This window comes from Rattus norvegicus, chromosome 8, assembly GCF_021556685.1.
Source record: "Rattus norvegicus strain SHRSP/BbbUtx chromosome 8, alternate assembly SHRSP_T2T, whole genome shotgun sequence".
NCBI lineage: Eukaryota > Metazoa > Chordata > Mammalia > Rodentia > Muridae > Rattus > Rattus norvegicus.
This window is the reverse complement of record NC_141541.1, coordinates 10,835,719-10,859,342: the sequence shown is the minus strand read 5'-3', so window position 1 is coordinate 10,859,342 and position 23,624 is coordinate 10,835,719. Positions and strand designations below refer to the sequence as shown.

At 41.1% G+C, this 23,624-nt stretch overlaps 1 protein-coding gene across 1 annotated transcript; it reads right to left on the bottom strand.

Annotated features, from left to right (window-relative positions):
- Positions 1 to 1,594: 1,594 nt before the first annotated feature.
- Positions 1,595 to 22,096, bottom strand: Mmp1 (matrix metallopeptidase 1). The gene is given in 10 exon segments (NM_001134530.2): positions 1,595 to 2,254; positions 2,428 to 2,531; positions 3,033 to 3,195; positions 4,228 to 4,361; positions 18,863 to 18,980; positions 19,081 to 19,239; positions 20,545 to 20,670; positions 20,875 to 21,023; positions 21,117 to 21,358; positions 21,956 to 22,096. Coding segments are annotated over 10 exon segments (1,395 nt in total). The 5' UTR covers positions 22,055 to 22,096; the 3' UTR covers positions 1,595 to 2,153.
- Positions 22,097 to 23,624: the final 1,528 nt, after the last annotated feature.

Below are 23,624 nucleotides of genomic sequence, written 5' to 3'. Positions count from 1 at the left end.
TGCCAGTAGCAAACCACTGAACTGAGAATAGGACCCCCGTTGAAGGAATCAGAGAAAGAACTGGAAGAGCTTGAAGGGGCTCGAGACCCCATATGTACAACAATGCCAAGCAACCAGAGCTTCCAGGGACTAAGCCACTACCTAAAGACTATACATGGACTGACCCTGGACTCTGACCTCATAGGTAGCAATGAATATCCTAGTAAGAGCACCAGTGGAAGGGGAAGCCCTGGGTCCTGCTAAGACTGAACCCCCAGTGAACTAGACTATTGGGGGGAGGGCGGCAATGGGGGAGGGTTGGGAGGGGAACACCCATAAGGAAGGGGAGGGGGATGTTTGCCCGGAAACCAAAGAATTATTATTAAGTATTAAATAAATTAAAAAAAAAAGACAGACAGACAGGAAAGCAAGAAGGCACACGAAGATGAGAACTGATTTGCTGTCTGATCCCCATAGCCCTGTGTACTTGGGACCACAGGCCTATGTACCTCAGACACCAGTACACATCCTTTTTAACATATATTTTATACTCTTAGTGAAAACTGTCCTTAGGGCCTTCCCAAGATGGCAGTCTAGTGCAGGGTGCTTCAGTTCCATGTAATAAGTCGAGTTTCGTTGCGCCTTCTGGCTGCTCACTCTATACTGTGAGACAGCAGTTTTGATCTCGGTCATATACTATCAATTACTGTTGTGTCCACGGTGTGAACTGCCAGGGAAACAAGACATTGGAAAAACTCCTGGATTTCTTTTTGAAATACCAATCCCAATGTACAGGTACCTAATCCAGTCCTTTCTTTACTGTCCAGCCTTGAATCCTGGCCACACATATCATTGTCCAGTGCTCTAAAGATGCACTCAGAGCATGTTGCCTTGGCAATTGATGATAGTTAACAAGGATCAAATGCTGTGATGCCTTTGCTTTGGGAGACATATGTTGCTGTAGACATAATTTAGCCTATACCAGAAGTGACGTGTTTATTTTCTGAACTCAGAAGTAGTCAGCACTTTCTGGGAGGTGCGATCACGGACAAGTTCTCTTGGGGTCAGAGCAGGCTGTGTTCCTCTCACTGACTTGGTGGACTTTGAGCTTCTCAGGTTTGTCTACTCACTATTCGGCTGGGCAGTGTGCAGCCTTGCAGCTGTCTCCTGAATCGATTCTGACAGTTACCATCTCTCAGCTCTCACTTGGGTCTTGACCTGGAGACTTGGGATTTCTCACTTCTGCACAGAACCCTCTGGCTGCCCATCACCCCCAACCCCAGCAGTGTCCAGAAGTACAACTTTGGGAAAACCTCAGTCTCCCATTTGCCTAAGTGATGAAGCAGAATCAACTTAGAAAAATCTTTTGTGTTTTTGCTTACTTTGCCTTTAAGCTATGTTTAGATTTCTTGTCTGGGACAAGGGAAATCGAGAACCCACTCATCTCTACATAGAACAAACTCTAAAGAATTGAAGAAAATTCAAAATTTTGGATAGACTCATTTTCTCATGAGAATTTTCATAATGTTTGTTTTCCATTATAAACAAGAAAAACACTTATAAATTAGAATTACAATCAGGAAATAACATAATGAAATATAGAACTTATAAAACTTTAGAGACAAGAATGTCTTTATTTAGGTATCAAATACTTTTGTACAAGGAATATCTCTTAGTTGGGTATGCTAGACATTATAGAATACCAGCATGTGGGAATCAGAGGTAGAAGAGATCAGAATCTACCGAACTGTAAGATCTTGTTGTAAACCCCAAAACCAAAGCAGCAATGTGTTTCCTCTTCGTATCTGTTCCTGAGTTCAGAGTCACTTTTACTTTGGGAAGAGCTCCTCTGTTGACCCTCCTCTCTCAAAAGGAGATGCCCAGGACCACAGTGAGAGTCATCCAGTGTACAGATGCCTTTCTTCAGTGACTCATCCACCATGAACATGGACTCTTAGCCTAATAACTGTGGTACTAAACTGTTTCAGTTCATAAAATATTGTACTATAAATTGTGAAAGTCTATGAAATAAAATTAATTTGTACTTAGTAGCTCTGTGTATCAGCACTTCTGGAAGGTAAATAAAACACAAGATCTAGATCTTCAGAAAAATATCTTCTTTAAGATCTCAGAATATGTATTTCCATTGACTTGGTAATGGGTTGCCAATATTTTTAGCAGTTGAACCAGGTACTAGAATCACGGGAGTCATCAACTCTTCTTATTCGGAGGCTAAATCTGCGTTGAACTGATTGGTGAAAGAAGTAGAAATTTTCTGGAAATAAAAAAAAAATTATTATGTAATACGGGAGATTTCCAGATTTTGACTCACTCCTGAGTGCTGCATGCTGTCATCAGTATGCATGTTTTTTTTACATCTGTTGTCTAAATAGCAATGCTATTACTTTTAATAAATAACAAAATGGAAAAATATATTTATACTCTTACCGCCTTTTTGGAAAACATCATCAACTTTATCGTCAATTCCAGGGAAATCTTCTGCTGTTAATCTAGGATAACCTGGATCCATGGACTGTGTATTTTCATCATACCTGGTCAAAAAGTAGTTAAACGTATCAGGACCTTTGACTAAACATGAAGATTGCTCAAGATATTTACAGAAAACACAAGAGCATGGATGGCATAAAATTTTTAGTTCTTGAAAGTAGAAAAGAATGAATTGGGTGAGGAAATATAGAATGTTGGATATATCAAAATATGCATCAGGTCCTTCTAAAAATCCAATGAACTACACAGATATTCTCTTAAGGTAAAATGTTTTGTGAATGGGAGATTTAGGCCAAAAAAGCTCAAGAAGTTGATTGCCCTTACTCCCCCACTGTTTCATAGCACAGAACAACACAACACGCTCATTGGATTCCCTGTAGGAGCACCTTGCAATGCCTGTTGGTCCACCGACTAATGGATTCTCAATGGTTACAGACATTCTCATGGTTAAAAGCCAGTTTGACAATGTCATTTGAAATGTGTTTAAGGATCTTTCCGTATAGAGAGAACTGGAGCCCTAACATTCCTCATATTTTAGTCTTTACCTCCAGTACATGTTGTCAACGAAGAAGTATGTTTTTCCAGTCTCTTCCTCACAAACGGCAGCGTCAATGTGTGTCACACTGCTAGGGAAGCCAAAGAAGCTATGGATGTCTGTGGGGAATCCTCTCAGTACAGTATGCTCTCGAACAACCCAGACTTTATTGCCTGCCAATCAAAAGGCACAGATGAACCTCCTTGTCTACATTTCCATCTAAGCCTCACAAGCTAGAACAGTGTCCTAGCCACAGACTGCAACCGTGCCAGGAAGGGCTTGGTGTCTAATTCTCTGCTGAATGTTGATATCAAGATCCAAACTAAAAGCAATTGAATGAGTTTGACTTTTGTTTGTTTGATTGCTGTGTTTTTGAGACAAGAAACACTGCAACCTAGTTGGTTCTAGAATCCTCTGCATAACCAGGCCTGGCCTCCGATTTGCAGCAATCCTCCTGCTTTAACCTCTTCACTATTAGGATTAAAGGCATTAAAGCCTGGTTTATATGTGATTTTCCTTTTCTTTCCAGGCCATTCTAATCTGTAACATGCCTTGAAAATTATGCCCTGTTCCCCTCTGTCATTGCAGTTGAAGTTCCTTTCCAAAGCCAGACCCTCAAACAACTATGATTTCTAGTCCATTTCTGTAGTTTCAAATTTCAACAGCATCCTACAAGGTAGATGTGTAAATTTATGCAGATTCAAGACTGTCATACATAATGATATCAATGAAAAAGTTCTGGAATGACAGGCAGGGGAACATGTTACCACAGGAACATGTTACCGCTTTACTAGGAGAAATCAGTCAGCAGTGCCTGGTTTGCCCACCTGCTGATGGCTTTCCCTTCTCAAGAGGGTGCTTCACCTCACAAAGGGGGTCGAAGAAATTGCGTACACAAAATCTTTTGATATCATATTTTGTAGAGTTTGGTCATGACTCTCAATTTCATTTCTGAGCACTCCCAAGCATATGGAGGAAGTTTAAAGCACAGTATTCTTGCAAGGTCTTGAACACGTCTAAAGAATTAGAACTCTAGTCATTTACGTCTTAAGAAAAATAATGCTGAATAAACAATATAACTTTTAACTAAGCTGATGGGCTCCCATGAACTTACTTGGAGAAGCTTGAAATACCCTTTTACCTCATTCTAAAACTGAATGAAAAATTAGTTTATAAAAACAAAGAGAAAGAATTAGAAACATTACCTTTGAAATAGCGGACTTGATCTATCATACTAACTTCATAAGCAGCATCAAGTTTACCTGGCAGATTTGGCCAGATAATACCTATCAAATTGAGCTCAGCTTCTGGCATGAACTTATTTACACGAATGTAGAACCTGATTCAAAAAGAAAAGAAAGTGGGTCAGTGGGTCTCCCAGCAATCTCCAGTCTCTTCTCACTGCAGTGCTCCTGTGAGCAAATGTCTACTGTCTCCCTGAAGACAGGTCAGGCATGATTTCTGCTTGACCTGCTTGTTTCTTGATGGAAATACTCATTCTGTGGCAAATTTTGAGACTGACAGTAACACATCACATGGGATCCCCACCATTTGGACACATAAATGGCATAACCAAACTCAAGAATATAAGGAGTAATATGTATTGTGAATAGGAGAGGCCTGGAGCAGAGTGGTGGAGTGGTGGCCTGGCACACGTGAAACTCTGCATTTAAGCCTCAGTCCTATCGACAGCCTTCAGTGAAGGTGATCATAAAGCAATGCTTTATTTCTGTTACTGGTGATTCTAGGATAATTTAATTTAACTGTTGTATTGGCCATGATTCACAACCAATTTTCACAAACCTTCCAAATATATGGTCAGCTTTAGTGAGCCATGAGGAGCAGGCTGTAGCATGTGACCAACATCCTGTATTTAGTATCCTGTATTTAGAGAATGTCATTATCTCTGCATCTGTGAGCATGCATGGATACTCCTGTGGGCATCCAAACCCAGGGAAGATTAAACTCATTATAGGGGGTATAATTTTCAAGATGTAATTTATGAGACTACCACAACAGGCCCGTCTATGCCACATCAAACCTCTGCACCCAGTCATATCTTCCACATCCTCACAAGAGGCTAGCCAGTAAGTCTCCCTTGAACCTCTCCAACCTCTCAGATCTAGCCTGGGTCTCACACCCAGCACCCCAGATTAGTCTACCTGAACCAAAAATTTAGACTTTTGCTACAATTCTACTTTGTTCCCACAGCCCACAGGCCCCATCAACACTACATCCAACTTTTCCACCAAACCAGACATGTTTTATACTCCATCCAGGCTTAGAGCAAGAGGCATAGGACATTACAGTTAAATTGCTAAATATACATATCAAAGAAAGTGTACCGAAACATGCAAGAGCAAAAGCATAAGGTAATTATGAAGGAATACACATTAATAATATATCTCCTAGTGGAAACTTTAAAAGCCATAATAGCCCACACCAATGTATTTTAAGTTCTAAATAAACTATTGTAGATAGTCTAGGTTAATACAGCAAGCAAAACTATCCACTTAAAGGAGAAAGGTTCCTTGGGTATTCTGAGCTTTTGGGCTAATATCCACTTATCAGTGAGTGCATACCATGTGTATTCTTTTGTGACTGAGTTGCCTCACTCAAGATGATATTTTCTAGTTCCATCCATTTGCCTAAGAATTTCATGTAGTCATTGTTTCTAATAGCTGAGTAGTATTCTATTATATAGATGTACTACATTTTCTTTATCCATTCCACTGTTGAAGGACATCTGGGTTATCTCCCACTTCTGGCTACTATAAATAAGGATGCTATGAACACAGTGGAGCATGTGTCCTTGTTATATGTTGGATGCATGCCCATGAATAATATAGCTGGGTCCTCAGGTGCAATTTTCTGAGAAACCTCCTGACTAATTTCCAGAGTGGTTGTACCAGCTTGCAATCCCACAAACTGTTCCTCTTTCTCCACATCCTTGCCAGCATCTGCTGTCACCTGAGTTTTGATCTTAGCCTTTCTGACTGGTATGAGGTAGAATCTCAGGGTTGTTTTGATTTGCAGTTCCCTGTGACTAAGGATGTTGAACATTTCTTTAGATGCTTCTCAGCCATTTGGTATTTCTCAGCTGAGAATTCTTTGTTTAGCTCTGTCCCCCATTTTTAATAGGGTTATTTGGGTCTCTGGAGTCTAACTTCTTGAGTTCTTTGTATATATTGGATATTAGCCCTCTATCAGATGTAAGATTGGTAAAGATCTTTTCCCAATATGTTGGTTGCCATTTTGTCCTATTGACAGTGTCCTTTGCCTTACAGAATCTTTGCAATTTTATGAGGTCCAATTTGTCAATTCTTGATCTTAGAGCATAAGCTATTGGTGTTCTATTCAGGAAATTTTCTCCTGTGCCCATGTGTTCGAAGCTTTTCCCCACTTTCTCTTCTATTAGTTTCAGTGTGTCTGGTTTTATGTGGAGGTCCTTGATCCACTTGAGCTTTGTAAAAGGAGATAAGAATGGATCGATTTGCATTCTTCTACATGCTGACCTCAAGTTGAACTAGCACCATTTGTTGAAAATGCTGTCTTTTTTCTACTGGCTGGTATTAGCTCCTTTGTCAAAGATCAACTGAGCATAGGTGTGTGGGTTCACTTCTGAGTCTTCAATTCTATTTCATTGATCTTTCTGCCTGTCTCTGTACCAATACCATGCAGTTTTTAATCACAATTGCTTTGTAATACAGCTTGAGGTCAGGGATGATGAGTCCCCCAGAGGTTCTTTTATTGTTAAGAATAGTTTTTGCTATCCTGCTTTTTCTGTTATTCCAAATGAATTTGCAAATTGTTCTTTCTAACTCTTTGAATGATTGAGTTGGAATTTTGTTGGGGATTGCCTTGAATATGTAGATTGCTTTCTACAGATTTTTGTTATTTTCACTATATTAATTCTGCCAATCCATGAGCATGGGAGATCTTCCCATCTTCTGAAGTCTTCTTCGATTTCTTTCTTCAGAGATTTGAAGTTCTTGTCATTCAGATCTTTCACTTTCTTGGTTAAAGTCACTCCAAGGTATTAATATTTTTTGTGATTATTTTGAAGGATGTTGTTTCCCTAATTTCTTTCTCAGCCTCCCAGCCTCTTTGAGTAGAGAAAGGCTAGTGATTTGTTTGTGTTAATTTTATATCCAGCCACTTTGCTGAAGTTGTTTATCAGGTTTAGGAGTTCTCTGGTGGATTTTTTGGGGTCACTATCATATCATCTGCAAATAGTGATATTTTGACTTCTTCTTTTTTAATTTGGATCCCTTTGACCTCCTTTTGTTGTCTAATTGCTGTGGTTAGGACTGACCTCAAGTACTATATTGAGTAGGTAAGGAGAAAGTTGGTAGCCTTGTCTAGTTCCTGATTTTTAGTGAGATTGTTTTAAGCCTCTCTCCATTTAGTTTAATGTTAGCTACTGGTTTACTGTATATGGCTTTTATTATGTTTAGGTATGGGCCTTGAATTCCTGTTCTTACCAGGACTTTTACCATGAAGGGGTGTTGAATTTTGTCAAATGCTTTCTCATCATCTAATGAAACAATCATGTGGTTTTGTTCTTTGAGTTTGTTTATATAGTGGATTACGTTGATGGATTTCAGTATATTGAACCATCCTCCATCCCTAACACAGCAGGTCTGTCCAATTGATGAGCATTTGCAAATGAAAAATGAGTTATTTCCAAAGGAGTCCCTTTGGGGATACAAAGCAAGCTGAGCAATAAAAGGCCAACACAAAATGAACTCAATGGCAACTCTGACATTCTGTGGTTTACAGTGTTTGACAGGGAGTTTTATCTTTTAATCTTATAGGTCCTTAGCATATACATTATAATTTCTTGGTTTTGTGTGGTTAGGGGATTCTTATGTGTAGGTATGTGTGTGTGTCTGCATCTACATGAATATCTTGCAATTTTTCTTTGGCTCTTTTTCATCTATTTGTTTGTTTTATCCTATTTCAAATTGTTTGTATTATCCTTTTATTTTATTTTATTATAATTCTTTAGATGTCTTTTGGTTTTCTTTGGAGAGACTGATGGGGATGGATTCTAATGGGAGGGAAGAGGACAGAATCTCAGAGGAATTGGCAGAGGGGAGATTGTGATCAGAATACATTGGAAGAAAAAATTAGTTTTCAATAAAAGCAAAGAAGAAGCAGAAAAAAGGAAAATATTCCTTATTAACCTAAAAAAATTCTATCAAAAACCCAAATCTACAGGAAATAATATTTAAAGCTGAAGAGCTGAAAAGAGATGTTAGAAAAATATGAAGCCATAATTATTAAAATACATTATATCGTTGAGAACAGAAACAACCACACACAGCATGACCACAGTTCACACACACATACATACACATGCACACACAGACACAGAGAGAGAGAGAGAGAGAGATTACACACCAATACTCCTGATGAATATATGCTTCAGAATGCAGAAAACCGAATACAGACATACATAAAAAAGTTATACACCCTAATCAATTTGACTTTGTCTCTGAAATGGAGAGTGGTTCAATACATGTAAGTCAATAAATTCAATAAAGCACATAAGTGGACTTAACAAAAATCACATGATCATCTGAATGGCCACACAAAAATGTTTGACAAAATTCAACATTCCCTCATGATAAATGTCCTAGAGTATGTAGGACAACAGGGAATACACCTAAATACAACAAAATGTATATATAACAAAGCCTATACATCATTATATATAGATGAAAGTTTGAAGTGGTCTCACTGAAGTTGGGACCAAAACCAGGAAGGTCCACCATCCCACCTACTCTTTTTCAACATCATGCTTATAGTACTCAGTTGAGCAATAAATCACGAGAAGGAAATTAAAAGGATGCAGAGAGGGAAGAAGTCAAACTCTCCCTATTTGTTGATGAGTTGATATTATACCTTAGAGATCCCTTAAAATTCAACCAGAAAACTTATAGAAACGTTAAACAAATTCAGAACATTGCAGGATACTGAATCAGCTCACACATATCAATAGCTTAGCTTTATATCAAAAGCAAACATACAGAGAAGGATACACTCCCATTCACAATAGTCTCAAAGAAAATAAAATGTCTAGGAATAAACCTAACCAAGGAAGTGAAGGACCTATAAAATGAAAACTTCAAACCTCTTTAGCTTCCACAAACTAGATGCAAGTCCTCATTGCTGAAGTTAATCCCTATCCAGCTCATTGAACATGAAAAAATCAAGATGGTGACTACTCTGAAGCCTTCATCCACAGTATCTTTGGTACAGGAAGGAATCTGTATGCTACCCAGAGAGAAATGTAATGCCAACCTAGCTACAAATCCTTTGAACTACAATGGTGTACTCCTGCTTGCAAGATATGCAGGTGCAATGATGACACAAAGGTGTGAGAGCAACCCAACAGTATCTGACTTAAGGCCTACTCTACCAGATTATACCCATACCCAGTGCTGCATGGTTGATCAAGAACCAAAGACTAGATAACACAAAGATCTAAAGTAAAACAAAAGTCTCTCTGTCTCTCTGTTTCTTTCTCTGTGTCTGTCTGTCTGTCTGTCTGTCTGTCTCTCTCTGTGTGTGTGTGTGTGTGTGTGTGTGTAGCAATCAATAAAATGAAGCTTCCTCCTGCAGCAAATGGAAACAAATGCAGAGACTCATAGCCAGACAATATGCTAAGAGTGAGAGACCTTAGAAAACTCAGCTGTAAATGGATGTTGCCATCAAATCCCTCTCTTCAGGGCTCAGGGAACCCTGTGGAAGAGGAGGCAGAAAGAGTACAGGAGCCAGAGAGGATGGAGAACTCCAAGAAAACAAGGCCCTCTAAGTCAGTATTTATGATTAATTTGTGATTTATGATCATATGATTAATCGTAAGAATTCTCAGAGACTGAGCAACATACACGAGGGCTGTGTAGATTGGTATGAAGTTTTCTATGAATATACTCTAGCTCCCAGTTTAGTGTTAATTTGTGTTTTCTGAGTGTCTCACATGACAGAGTCTCTGACTATTGTGTTTTCTCTTAGGCTCTTGTTTGCTTATGTGGTCCAACTCTGATGTTACTGTATTTTATTACTGTTCCTTAAAAGCCCATTGCTTTCTAATAAGAGCTGGAAAGGGAGTGGATGTAGATGGGAGAGAATCTATGTCACTTCTATATATGTCACAGGATTAATAACCAAAACAAACAAAAATTCAAAACACCTACAAAACCCAAATGACATATTAAAAACTGGGCTTGGGACCTGAACAGAAGAAGAAAAAGAAGAAAAGAGATGACTAAGAAATGTATCAAAAACATCCATTGTTTCTAGCAATTAGGCAAATTCAAGTCAAAATACCTTTAAGAGTTTATCACAACCCAATCAAAATGGCAATAATCAAGCAAACAAAGTACAATGAATGCTGCATGGGGGCTGGGAAAGGGAAGAAAAGGAACCTCATTCACTGTTGGTAGAACTACAAACCAGTTCAGTCACTATGAAAACCAGTGCGGACCCAGACATATCACTCTTTGGCATAGGCACCTAGATTCTTGCTCATCCATGTTCATTGCTGCTCTCGTCACAATAGCTAGAAAACGGAAGTAACCTAAATGTCCTTCAACAGATGAATGGGAAATGAAAGTGTGGCTGACATACACTATGAAATATTATTCAGCTGCAAAGAGAAGAAGGAAATTACGAACAATGCAGAGAAATGGATGGAACTAGAAAAGATCATATTGAGTGATGTAACCCAGAAAGACAAACAGCACATGTTCTAAGTTGTTGGAGGCTCCTAGCCCAAAATAGTTAGATTGAAGACATACCCTGGAGTAACTACAGTAATTAGGAAAGTAAAAGGGGCCGTCACCAGAGTAGGAAGGTTGGAAGCAATAGAGAGGAGAATGGTATGGCACAAGTGATTTATTCAGAAAAAAGGGAAAGGGGTAGCTCTAACTAGGAAGGGGGATCGAGATAAAAACAGAAGGAGGGAGGAGATATCTGAAAAAGAAGTCATACTACTAGCTATCTTCCTAAGAAAAATCCTATAGTACACAAAATAAATATAAATAAATATACATAAATAAATAAATATAAATAGGCATGTATAGTTTTAAGTAAGATTTTTCCATCTGGGCTAACAATAATCTCTCCAAGAGCCAAAGACCACCCAACAAAACCCCAACATTGTGCATGAGAAGCCCTCTTCAGAGTTCTTGCTCAGAGTTGTCCAAGAGACTCCTAAAACATTATGGACTATAGCTGATGTCCTTGGTTGCTCTCTAGAGATGGAAGATAACTGCCCCATTGTTAAAGACATCATAGACCTCAGGCACAAGGCCAAGAGATTCTTGAGCTGAAATTAACCTGAAAGCCTTCTTCCTAAGGATTAGCTATCGCGATATTAGAAGGTGGCATGCAAGCTTCCAAAGAAGTGAGGCAAGCAACACTCCTACCCATGTATGGCAACTATGAACTTCCCCAACCACCAGCCTGGTACCCTAAGGCTGGTACCCTAAGGCTGCAGTGGTGGCATGCATTCCTTGAAGGTAACCAACAACTCTCTAATTGTACTTCAGACATGCTAATAAGAGATAACCAGAGCCTGTGGTGTGGTGGATCTTGACCACTGGACTAAACTAGCATTGTCCTTAAGTACATTCAAAATATTTGTTGTTATATCCACAAATAAATGTAGTCTTCACTCCTCAACAAGGAAACTTCTCTCTACAGCAGGCATAAAACTCTACAGAAAACCACAACAGATCCAAATGTAGGGTTGTAGAGCTCAGTCTCAGTAGATATCTAAAAAGCACTCCCATATTCAAGGCCTAGGGATCACTGAGGCACTGGAGAGAGTATAAGGGCTAGAAGACCAGGAAGTTTGCTGGGAGATTGTGTGTCCTTGAAATGCCAGCTGCTACACCTGTAAAGCCTCACCAACATGACTACATAAACATAGCTGAACAAGAGCAATGACAGATTGCCACAGTACACTGGTGAGGCCCACAAGGTCAGCCCTACACATAAACTAAAGGCAACTAAGAGATTCTGTGAGCATGTGAGATAGCCTTTTCCAGGGAAAAGCACACCAATTGGTTAACTAATATCAAATGGTCAGCCCTAAAAATGTACATACAAATAACAGGGTAGAGTGAGCTTATATTTAGGGATTTGCATGTGCATATGCATAGATGCATATAAAAACAATGATAAAAATCCATGCATTTGAAAGAGAGCAAGGAGGGGTGTACGGAAGGGGTTGGAGAGAGGAAAGGATTGGAGAAATGATGTAGTGACATTATAATCCCAAATATTATAGATAATATGTCTGTATAATCTATGATGTAGTGACATTATAATCCCAAATATTATAAATAACATGTCTGTATAATCTATGAACATATTGCTCTACTTCAAATCATCTATGGGCATTTATAATGCTGTTTATTTTGTTATCATAAAATATTATTTTGGGGCACTTAAGCAGCAGGTCCCCTGTGCTCCAGACACCGCCAGAACCTGAAGGGACTGGATCAACAGTTCTCTGCACCCAAATCCCGTGGGAGGGAGAGCTAAACCTTCAGAGGGGCAGACACGCCTGGGAAACCAGAAGAGACTGCACTCTGCACACATCTCTGACGCCAGAGGAAAACACCAAACGCCATCTGGGACCTCGGTGCACGGGGGGCTCACGGAAAGGGCGGCGCAGATCTTCCTGGCTGCTGCCCTAGTGGAGAGCTCATAAGCAACACCCCACGAGCAAACTTGAAACTCGAGACCACAGGTAAGACCAACTTTTCTGCTCCAAACGACCTGACTGGTGGTCTCAGGACACACAAAGGCAAAATTCCTCTAAGACCAGACACTTCCGGTTTCTAGCTGGATTCCAAACTTCGCTGAGCCCTGCCTGCAGCTCACTGCTCCTGAACCCCATGGGAGAGAGAGCTCACCTCCCGGACAGGTGGGCACTCCTGAGACTGCAGAGCTGGAGAGACCACCAACACTGCCCAACCCTGCCCACATCCCTGGCCCAAGAGGAAACTGTATACGGCCTCTGGGAAACGGTAGATAGGTGCACTGGAGCTGCAGACCCCCTGCGCCTGAGACACCCCCAGAACCTAAAAGGACTGGATTAACAGCTCTCTGCACCCAAATCCCTTGGGAGGGAGAGCTAAACCTTTAGAGAGGCAGACAAGCCTGGGAAGCCAGAAGAGACTACACTTGGCCCACATTTCTGACTCACAGGAACACATAGGAACTCTTCAGGCCCACAGGAACAGCTGAAGACCTGTAGACAGGAAAAACTACACGCCTGAAAGCAGAACACTCTGTTCCCATAACTGGCTGAAAGAAAACAGGAAAACAGGTCTACAACACTCCTGTCACACAGGCTTATCGGACAGTCTAGCCACTATCAGAAATAGCAGAACAAAGTAACACTAGAGATAATCTGATGGCGAGGGACAAGCACAGGAACCCAAGCAACAGAAACCAAGACTACATGGCATCATCGGAGCCCAATTCTCCCACCAAAGCAAACACTGAATATCCAAACACACCAGAAAAGCAAGATCTAGATTTAAAATCATATTTGATCATGATGCTGGAGGACTTCAAGAAAGACATGAAGAACTCCCTTAGAGAAACGCAGGAAAACAGAAATTAACAAGTAGAAGCCTATAGAGAGGAATCACAAAAATCCCTGAAAGAATTCCAGGAAAACATAAATAAACAAGTAGAAGCCTACAGAGAGGAATCACAAAAATCCCTGAAAGAATTCCAGGAAAACACAATCAAACAGTTGAAGGAATTAAAAATGGAAATAGAAGCAATCAAGAAAGAACACATGGAAACAACCCTGGATATAGAAAACCAAAGGAAGAGACAAGGAGCCGTAGATACAAGCATCACCAACAGAATACAAGAGATGGAAGAGAGAATCTCAGGAGCAGAAGATTCCATAGAAATCATTGACTCAACTGTCAAAGATAATGTAAAGCAGAAAAAGCTACTGGTCCAAAACATACAGGAAATCCAGGACTCAATGAGAAGATCAAACCTAAGGATAATAGGTATAGAAGAGAGTGAAGACCCCCAGCTCAAAGGACCAGTAAATATCTTCAACAAAATCATAGAAGAAAACTTCCCTAACCTAAAGAAAGAGATATCCATAAGCATACAAGAAGCCTACAGAACTCCAAATAGATTGGACCAGAAAAGAAACTCCTCCTGTCACATAATAGTCAAAACACCAAATGCACAAAATAAAGAAAGAATATTAAAAGCAGTAAGGGAAAAGGGTCAAGTAACATATAAAGGCAGACCTATCAGAATCACACCAGACTTTTCGTCAGAGACTATGAAAGCCAGAAGATCCTGGACAGATGTCATACAGACCCTAAGAGAACACAAATGCCAGCCCAGGTTACTGTATCCTGCAAAACTCAATTAACATAGATGGAGAAATGTAAATAAGAAATACTCAAGTTAATAAAGATTAAAAAAAAAAGAAAGAAAAGGAATTCTCAAGGCAGTAACCCAGGCTAGCTGCCAGAATATCAACCTTGAATATCTTAAAAGATTTTATGTATTCATTTTATTTTATGTGTATGAGTGTTTTGTCTACATGAATGTTTGTGCACCATTTGCTTATCCAACAGCCACAGAGGTTATGAGCCATGAAGCTCGTTCTGGAGTCCAAATCCAGGTCCTCTGTGGGAGCAATAAGTGCTTTTAACTGCTTAGCTGTCTCTCCAGCTCCTTGCTCTACCTTTCATGTGCTGTGTTTACAGCTGGTTCCTATCATGAAACTTTATTTGATGCTTCAGATCCAACCCAGTCCTTTGTGCATTGCCTAACTACTAAACTGCATTCCCAGCTCTTGAGATTTCCTTTAAGGCTATGTTTCCAAACTTCCTGTCACACAGGATCCAACCTTATCTTCCATTCTCATTGGTAGTAAAGAAGATCCTAGAAAGCACTTGGACCAACATCTGAACGTTGATGTGGATGCGGCCACAACATAGCTGAGAATAGAAGCTGGAGGGACCCGGGGCTGTGGATTTCCTATGCCATGCTCCCTTTTCCGTGGGAGCATCAGTTATGTTATTATGTTTCCTGTCCATTAGGAAATTACTGTGCTGTGGACGCAAGTGTGGTCCTTCTGTGGAAGGGGACCAGCAGGCTTTCAGGTCCATACACTGAGGGAATTTTACTGCCCTCCTCTGAGGAGGGATGCACAGCATCCTGGCTGCCCTTCTCTGCCTGGGGGAAGGAGCTATGGACTCAGAACGCTTCCAGGAATGGCTTCTTCCCTGCTCTTCCCTGAGACTCTAAAGACTGAGAGAACCTTCAGGAGCAGAGCCAAGCTGATAAAGCACTTAGAGGAACATATACATAATACATACATATATACATATATACATACATACATACATACATACATACATACACACATATTGTTGGGAAAATGTATCTTTTTTTCACCATTGCTTTAATGAAATTTTAAAAACTTATCTGTACTAATTGAAAACAAAGAAACAAAAATAGACATTAGTTTTTCATAAATAACTAATTTCCATACTTGATAAAAATATTAAACCATTATTTTGCCTTCCCACAAATATAATACAAAAAAATTCCAAAATAATGTCAAAAAGTTAAGGATTTTGGGACTAACATAACCACATAAAATTGCTGTTGTACCTGACTCCCAGGCACAAAACCAAACCAAACCAAATGTCTCTTCAAGATACTTTGGGTTCCCTTTTGCCAGTCACAATCTATAGATTCAAGCTGATTGTCCACAAATAAACTATTGTGCCTCTGAGTTGTGAGTGCTGGATCTGGCATGACAGCGATGATCCTTACTGGGCACTACACAAGTATGCAAGCCATGCACAGCACCGAATGCCCTGGACTCCAGCTACAGACTCCACATGGGCCTCAACTGGCTGAGTAATAAATTCACCTGCACCAACCCATACCAAAAGTCACTAAATCCTCTCTCTCAAAACACCACAAGACATACATACTATACATAGCTTGAATTAATATTCTCTAAAAATGATTTACCACAGACAGGCATTATCCTGGATGAAATAAATCCTGCACTTGTCACCAGGCTATCAGAAGGCTCTGAGAGTCTGAAACAGGTTAGTGACATTGTCCCAGCCCTTCACCCTTCTTTAATGTCTCATTAGGTTTTCTCTCTGAGCTTTCCTCCCCAAGCCAGGCTGTTTCTTTCCTGGGATCACCTGATCGGACTTTGGAGACAAGAAAGGGCACAGAGAGGCAGCAGGCAATTCTTAGCCACTGTACCGCACACCTGCCTAGATTCACGATGTGCTTAGTCTTGTTTGCCAGTGTTAGAAAGCACTCACTCAAAGCTCCCCCCCCACACACACACACATCGCTCCTTGGTCTTTCTGTACAGCTTCCTTAGCAGGGGTAGCAGTTCATTAAAATATACAACTGTGCTTCCTAACTCTGGGGTTCCCATTCTATGCTCTCCGGTGCAGGTCATGGATGCTGTTGTTAAGGTTCAGTGTATGATCCATGATGTTTTCTCCTGGCAGCCGGTATCAAGATTAGTGCTGCCCTGGCCCAGGAGGGAGCAGCCTAATAAATACCAACTTAGAACCAGTGCCATCAGCACATTATTTAAGCTTGTACATGTGCACAAATGAAGTACACACAAGGCATGTACACAGACAGACAGACAGACAGACAGACAGACAGACACACACACACACACACACACACACACACACACACACACACACAGGCCTTGGTCACTGGTAACAATCACAGGAAATTATGACAAAAGGATCGCGAGAATAAAACAATAAAGCACCAAGAAAGATGATTTTCATCCAACTTTGACAGCTTCAAAATGCGAGGAGGGAAATAATATAAAGTTAAATTAAAAGAAAAAATAAAAGCAAACCTTCCTAATGTCTGGCCATTGGAGTCATTGAGGCCCGGTTTCTTTAGACTATCTAAATCCTCACCCTCTAATCTGTGAAGCTTCCTGATGCTTACAGAGGTGAGTGGGTGTGGCCAAAGGCGTGGCCCTGGACCTGAAACCACTCCCCAGTCCTCTCAGCTCCACCAAGCTGGCAGTGCAGAGTTTGCTGAGCTACCCCAAGGCTTTTCGTTTCATTTCTTGTAATCCTTACAGATATGCAAAGCAGAGGAAACCATGTTCTCTCCCCCGTGGGCTGGCTAGAAAAAGTTGGCTTCAGGGAAGCAGGTGTGCTTTCTTTGTCTTGCAAGGGTGTGGGAAAGGAAAGGGGGAACACCGAGAACAGAAGACAAGAAGCTCCAGGCATTCTCCACGTAGTCCCCCGCTGTGGCATCACATCCATTTCAACTGCCCTATCTCCAAAGGGTATTAGTCGCTTTTTTTTTTTTTTTTTTTTTTTAGAGCTTTGGCCTGTTGCTTAGATGGAAAAAAAAATCATCTGCTTTATCCCACAACTTTTAGATAGACTGTACATCTTTTCTAGATTCTGCCACAATTTTCAATTTTCTTTGTAAGGAGGGAACAACCCAAGCTATGCACAGCTGGTTGGGGTGTGTGTGCCGCAGATCTGGGAAGACTATGCTAAACAGGCAAGAGGTCAAGGTGATAAGAAAAGGACATTTGAAAAACAGAAATGGGGTTGAGCCAAGGAGAGTATTGAGGTTCCTGGAAGGGGCTTCAGAATAAGTAGAATAAGACATTCACAGAGTTCTGCAGCCAGGTGTACAGGATCTTGTGGAAGCCACTGAAATTTTAATTCTGACTCAAATGAACAAGGGCACAGCATTTTACAAATGTGAACACTCTCTGAGCACTTAAATTCCCAATGCTAACTACTCATTTCTCCATGCAGAACTTGGGACATAAAGCTGACTCAGGCTTAACTCCCCCTACCCCAACGCACCCCCTAGTTGCTACAAATGAAAATCGGGATGCCTAGACTCCAGCTGTTTTTGTAGGGAAGCTTTGTGAAGTTTTGGCCATTAAAGCTCCCTCAATTCAGTCCCCACCCTGCCTTGGTCACTGGTACTTGCTGACTGATGCCCTGCCATTTTTTCCCAAGTAATGACTCTTAGTGAATGAATAGTCCAACAGATTAGGAAGGCAAACAGACTCTTCTGATGGCAGAGAAGCTATGTGAGGGGCTGTTCATCACTGTTCAGGCTCTCTCCAAGGAGGAGGAAAAGAAACCAGGTCTCTCCTGCACGAGCTTTACACTGTCCCCATACTACAAAGCTAAAGTGTGGAAAACAAATGTCCCTGAACTCGCAAGTCTAAAGGCAGATAGTCCCCAAAGCAGTTATACCATGCTCCAGTAGTCTGAAAACAAACTAAATTCCGAACTTAAGCTTTGTAATATGGGAAAGTGAATCTTGAAAGGACTTCTCCTTGTAAAGTACCATCAATTCACAGGTTAACACACCTAAAAGAAGTCCACATTGGGGGCCAGGAGACTAATATATATATGTCACCCATGAGCTCTATGTGCCCAGAAGAACTCTCTTTTTTCCCCTGCCCCAATTTACAGATCCATAAAGTGATATTATCTTTTCAGGTTTTCCCTATAATGAGGGTATCTCTGAACCAGTTGACCTAATGCATGCAGAAAACCAGTGATTATAAGTTTAAAAATGAAGAAAAAGAGGTGTGTGTGTGTGTGTGTGTGTGTGTGTGTGTGTGTGTGAGAGAGAGAGAGAGAGAGAGAGAGAGAGAGAGAGAGAAATGTAAGCAATTGCTACATTGTACCTTGTAGTGTAAGGCTAACACAGGAGCCATATTGGTGGCCTACAATACTGAATGAAGAGCCCATGAAACAACAAAGGTCTTACCTGCCTTTAAAGAACATCACCTCTCCCCTAAACGTAGTTATAGCGTCGAAGGTTAGATCACCATCACATGGATGTGGTGTTGTTGCACCTGTTGGCTGGATGGGATTTGGGGAAGGCCCTGAAGAAGAGTAGAGAGCTAGAGTTAGATTTCATGGTTCTGAAAGGCCACCTGGAGGATGAAAATGCCTTCACTATGCAGCTAAGCCTGGTTCACGTACCATATAAAGCCTGGATGCGATTAATATCCTCCTGGTTTAGCACAAAGTCTTCAGTGTACCATGTGTAGCTGGGGAACATTAGTGCTCCTACATCTCTAGAATGAGTGAGTCCAAGGGAGTGGCCCAGTTCATGAGCCGTAACATAGAACAAATTGAAATCTGGAAAGACAAAGAGAGCCAACTAAGTATTAAAAATGGTTTTGAGGCATTTTAAGGAAATAATCTTCCAGGGTGAATGTTCACATCTTCTTAGTCACCTTTCGAACTACACATATGCATATACAGTGTTTTCCTGATGGTGGAAGTCTGCATTTATAATAAAGAAGCACAGCCACACCTACACTCTAGGATTACATTGTACAATAGAACTCTCACTGACTTAAGCTCCAGCTCAGATGATCCGTGCTAACCCTGAGCTGGGACAAGTTCCTTCTCAGAGGAGCAATGAACTCTGCTAACACTTCATACTTCTCATTTACAGAGCTGATGAATATACAGTGCTGTGAAATTTGCAAAGTACAACAACGTGTTCCAAAAAACACTTTTTCATTCAGTTTTCCAAGTTTAAATACAAATTTGTTAAGTTTCATTGTATCATTCCTGTAAGGAAAATTCTGGGTCCGTAAGTAGGACATTGACATTCAGCATTTTCTTTCTTCTGAAAATAAAAGTTGTTGTATGTTTTTATTTACTGTATCTGTGTTTGTTCATGTGAGCATGTGCACAATGCACATATAAGCATGTATGTATGGCCACATGTATGCATGTAAGCACAACGTGTACATGGGGTGACTGTGTAGAAGAAGGCAGACAACAGCTTAAAGGACTCCATTTCCTTCCACCAAATGGGTTCTGAGAACCAAAATGAGGATTTCAGATGTGGTATCTCACCATCCCTCTGAATCTTTCTTTCTTATTTATTTTTTATTCTTCTCTCATATAATGTATCTTGACTGTATGGCAGCCTTTCTGCCCTTCACTCCTTCCACCCATTGCTTGACTTCCTGTCTCTCCCATACCTTTTCTGTTTCCCTTTAGAAAAGAGCAGGCTTCCCATTGATATCACAGCACAACAAGATGCCCTAAGACTAGGCACAAACCCAGGTCATGGCTTGATGAGGAAACCCAGTAGAATCAAAAGGTTCCTGAGCACAGGCAGAAGTCAGAGACACCCACAGTCCCACTGGTAGGAGCCCCATGAACATCTCAAGCTAAAGAACCTTGTCGCTTATGCCGAGGGCCTAGCGCAGATAAGAGAAGTTTTAGAGTGACCCGTTTGCCACCAGGAAGATGATATACCATCAGAAAACACTCCTGACACATGTTTTTCAATGTACTCCTGATTCTCTGAGTGGTGATAGACTGTCTGCTTCCATAAATGCATTTTGTCCATTCAATAAACCAGCACTGCCATGAACTAGGAAGGGCCAGGTGAACTGCAGGAAGTGAAATCAGTGAACTTACTGTCACTGTTGTCGGTCCACGTCTCATCCAGATCATAATGAACATCGCCCCCCAAACGTGGGCCTGGTGGGAATGTGTGAGCAAGTCCATATTCAGGTCCATCAAATGGGTTATTGTCACTATGGTCTGCAAGAAACGAAAATTCCACAAAAAGCTCATTTAGTTTTCACGTTAGTTAGCTCAGAGTTTTGTTGAGCAGTCAAGGTACTTCCCCCCAGTGTGATATTATATTCCTCCTCAGCTCCAGAAAAATCAATAATGTTCTTCAACAAGGAAGTCTTCCTGCAAATCAGAGGAGATTGAAAGGCAAGGGGAGGTTGAAGAGTTTACCTCCTCTGTAGAAGGCGAACACAATATCACCTTCCTCCTCAAAGACCCTTTCGAATGTTAGTGGTGTCACATCACTCCAGACTTTAAAGGCTCTCTCGATGGCGTTTTCTATAACTTCTTTTGGCAAATATGGTGTGTAGTTTAAAATGCTAAGAAAAAATAAGATGTAGATAGAGTGGACCTTGTTTTCTTCTGTTCCAGTGAGTTAGATTTGCCCCAATTTTGATGACCCATCTAGTTACCTGTAAGTCAGATGTGTTTTGGTCCAACGAGGATTGTTGTGAGTAATGGCATATGGGGCCACATCAGGCACCCCACACCTAGGTTTCCTCATAGCACTCAGGGTTTCAGAATTTGAATTTCCTGTCACTTTCAGCCCAAATAACTGCTGCATTTGCCTCAGCTTTTCAGCCATCACCTCCTTGGCATCCACGTTTTTAGCTTGGACGTCTTCACCCAAGTTGTAGTAGTTTTCCAGGTATTTCTGAGAAAATATAACATGAATGAACCACTATGGGGCTGGAGAGATGGTTCAGCAGTTAAGCAGCTGGCAGAGATCACAGACTCAGGTGATCTGAAGATCCTGGGGTGGATGTACATGTGGCACACACATTCATAAACATAGGAATAGAAAAATATTCAAAGTTACTGAAACACTCAAAGGAGAAATGGTTTTCACGGTTTAAAAAATGACTTCCTGACATTTTAGCCAAAATAGAGAATTACTTTTCAAGCTTTGATTAGGCTTTCCCTCCCTCGCTACCCTAATTATTTTAGAGCAGAGTTCTCCCAGCATTAACTACTGAAAAGTGTGAAGTTTGTGCTAGAACAAGATTTGTAGGAGAGGTTCGCACTCTGTTGCAAATCCACATTTATAGAGGGAGTTGTTGCCCCTCCTCGTTTGGGTCCCCACTCCCCCATCCAGAAAGAGGTATCTAGATGTGGCTATATACATTTTTGAGAAGGTTACATTTCTGGCAAACACCATTTCTCTTAGCCACCAATCCATCCATACATGCCATCATGCTATAGTAGAAGGATGCAAACTGAAGACCACATGTGTCATGTAGTATTCATTTACCCAGACTGTTTCCACATTCTGCCGGGCTCCGTCCTGAAACACGGGGAAACTGTATGAGCTGGTAGCCAAGAGAAGCAACAGCAAAGGAAGGCTAAGCATGCTGAAGCTTCTCTCTGCGCAAGATCACCAGTGGCCTTCTTCCTGCCTGCTCCAACATCCTGTCCAAGAACCTCCACCTTTATATAGAGATTTCTACTTCTACAAAACCAGAGGCTACGTGACTCATGGATGACAACATCCTCTTCAGTAGCGGGGAAGAAATCAGACACTTTGACCCTAGCACATGATTTAGGTTGGTTTGGTGCAGCAATCCCAGGTTAATATCCGCAGCACATGTGTGAAACGCATGGCCTTCAGAAACTAAACTTGTTTTCTCTGATTCATGTCCATTTTATTTGAAAAAGGTTCTGGCCTATTAAATCCATAGATGCAGCATAGTTCAAGGGTGTGTGTTATCTATATTTGTCTGTGTTTGTGGTATGTATGTAGTGTGTGTATGTTTGTGTGTGTGTGAGTGTGCGGTGTGTTTGAATGTGTGTATTGGTGTGTGTGTGTGTGTGTGTGTGAGTGCGGTGTGTTTGAATGTGTGTATTGGTGTGTGTGTGTGTGTGTATATTTGATCTAATGTATGTTCACAAGTAAAGCATGTGTCTGTGTTCGTACCTGAAGACAGAAGACAGTAGTTTTGGTTAGTCTTCTTCAGTAGTTACCCGTTTTAGCTTTGGAAAGGGTCTCCCATTGTTCTGAGTTCACCCAGCAGGTCACACATCCACAGGGCTGGGATTACAAGCACATACTATCACATCTCACTGTTTCACATGAGTTCTGGGATCAAACTCAACCTCCTCTTCCCTTGCACAGCCAGCCCTTCTCCAGTTGCACCATCGCTACAGTTCTCTGTGGCCCTTATTCTAAGCAGGTTTTACTACGCAGTTTTCCAGCTATCTGTATACACCTTGCTCCCAGGACAGAGGATGGGATCACTGACCCCAAGGGACAGCCAATGTTCACTGCCCACACTTCTGGAAATCTAGGTGATGCAGTATTACCGGGTTTCCAAGGTCTCCTTCTGCCTTTCAAGAACTATGGTCACAAGATTTTAACAGTACCATGGCCTTTCTTTATCTTTATCTAGGCTTAGACTATGAGAACCTGGCCAAGAAGAATTCTCATCCAAGTTGGGAGAGGAAATATGAAGATATACTTAGACCCTCCTTATTAGCATCCAGGACAAAAAGGCTCCATCTCTGAAATCTGTCTAATGTAGCAGGTAAAACAGGCTCGCAAGAGACCAAGTGTGATTCTAGGATCATTGCTCACTAGAAGTAGGCTACATGTGTTAATACCACACACACACACACACACACACACACACACGCACGCACGCACGCACGCACGCGCACACACACACTCACATACACACAGGCAGATATCCACACACATTCATGAATGCGCTTATATGTTCATTTATTCAGTAGGTCTCTCAGAGCCTCTCTTGTATAGCAATTACATGGATTACTTTGTACTGAAACGTGCATTCGAGCACTCATGTTTCACACTGGTGCTGACTCATGGCATGCATCTGCATCCCTATTAGTAAGACAAGACAGTCTGTCTCTAGGCTGGTCTACTTCTACCCCTTCTCTCCTGAAAGGGGCTCAACACTATA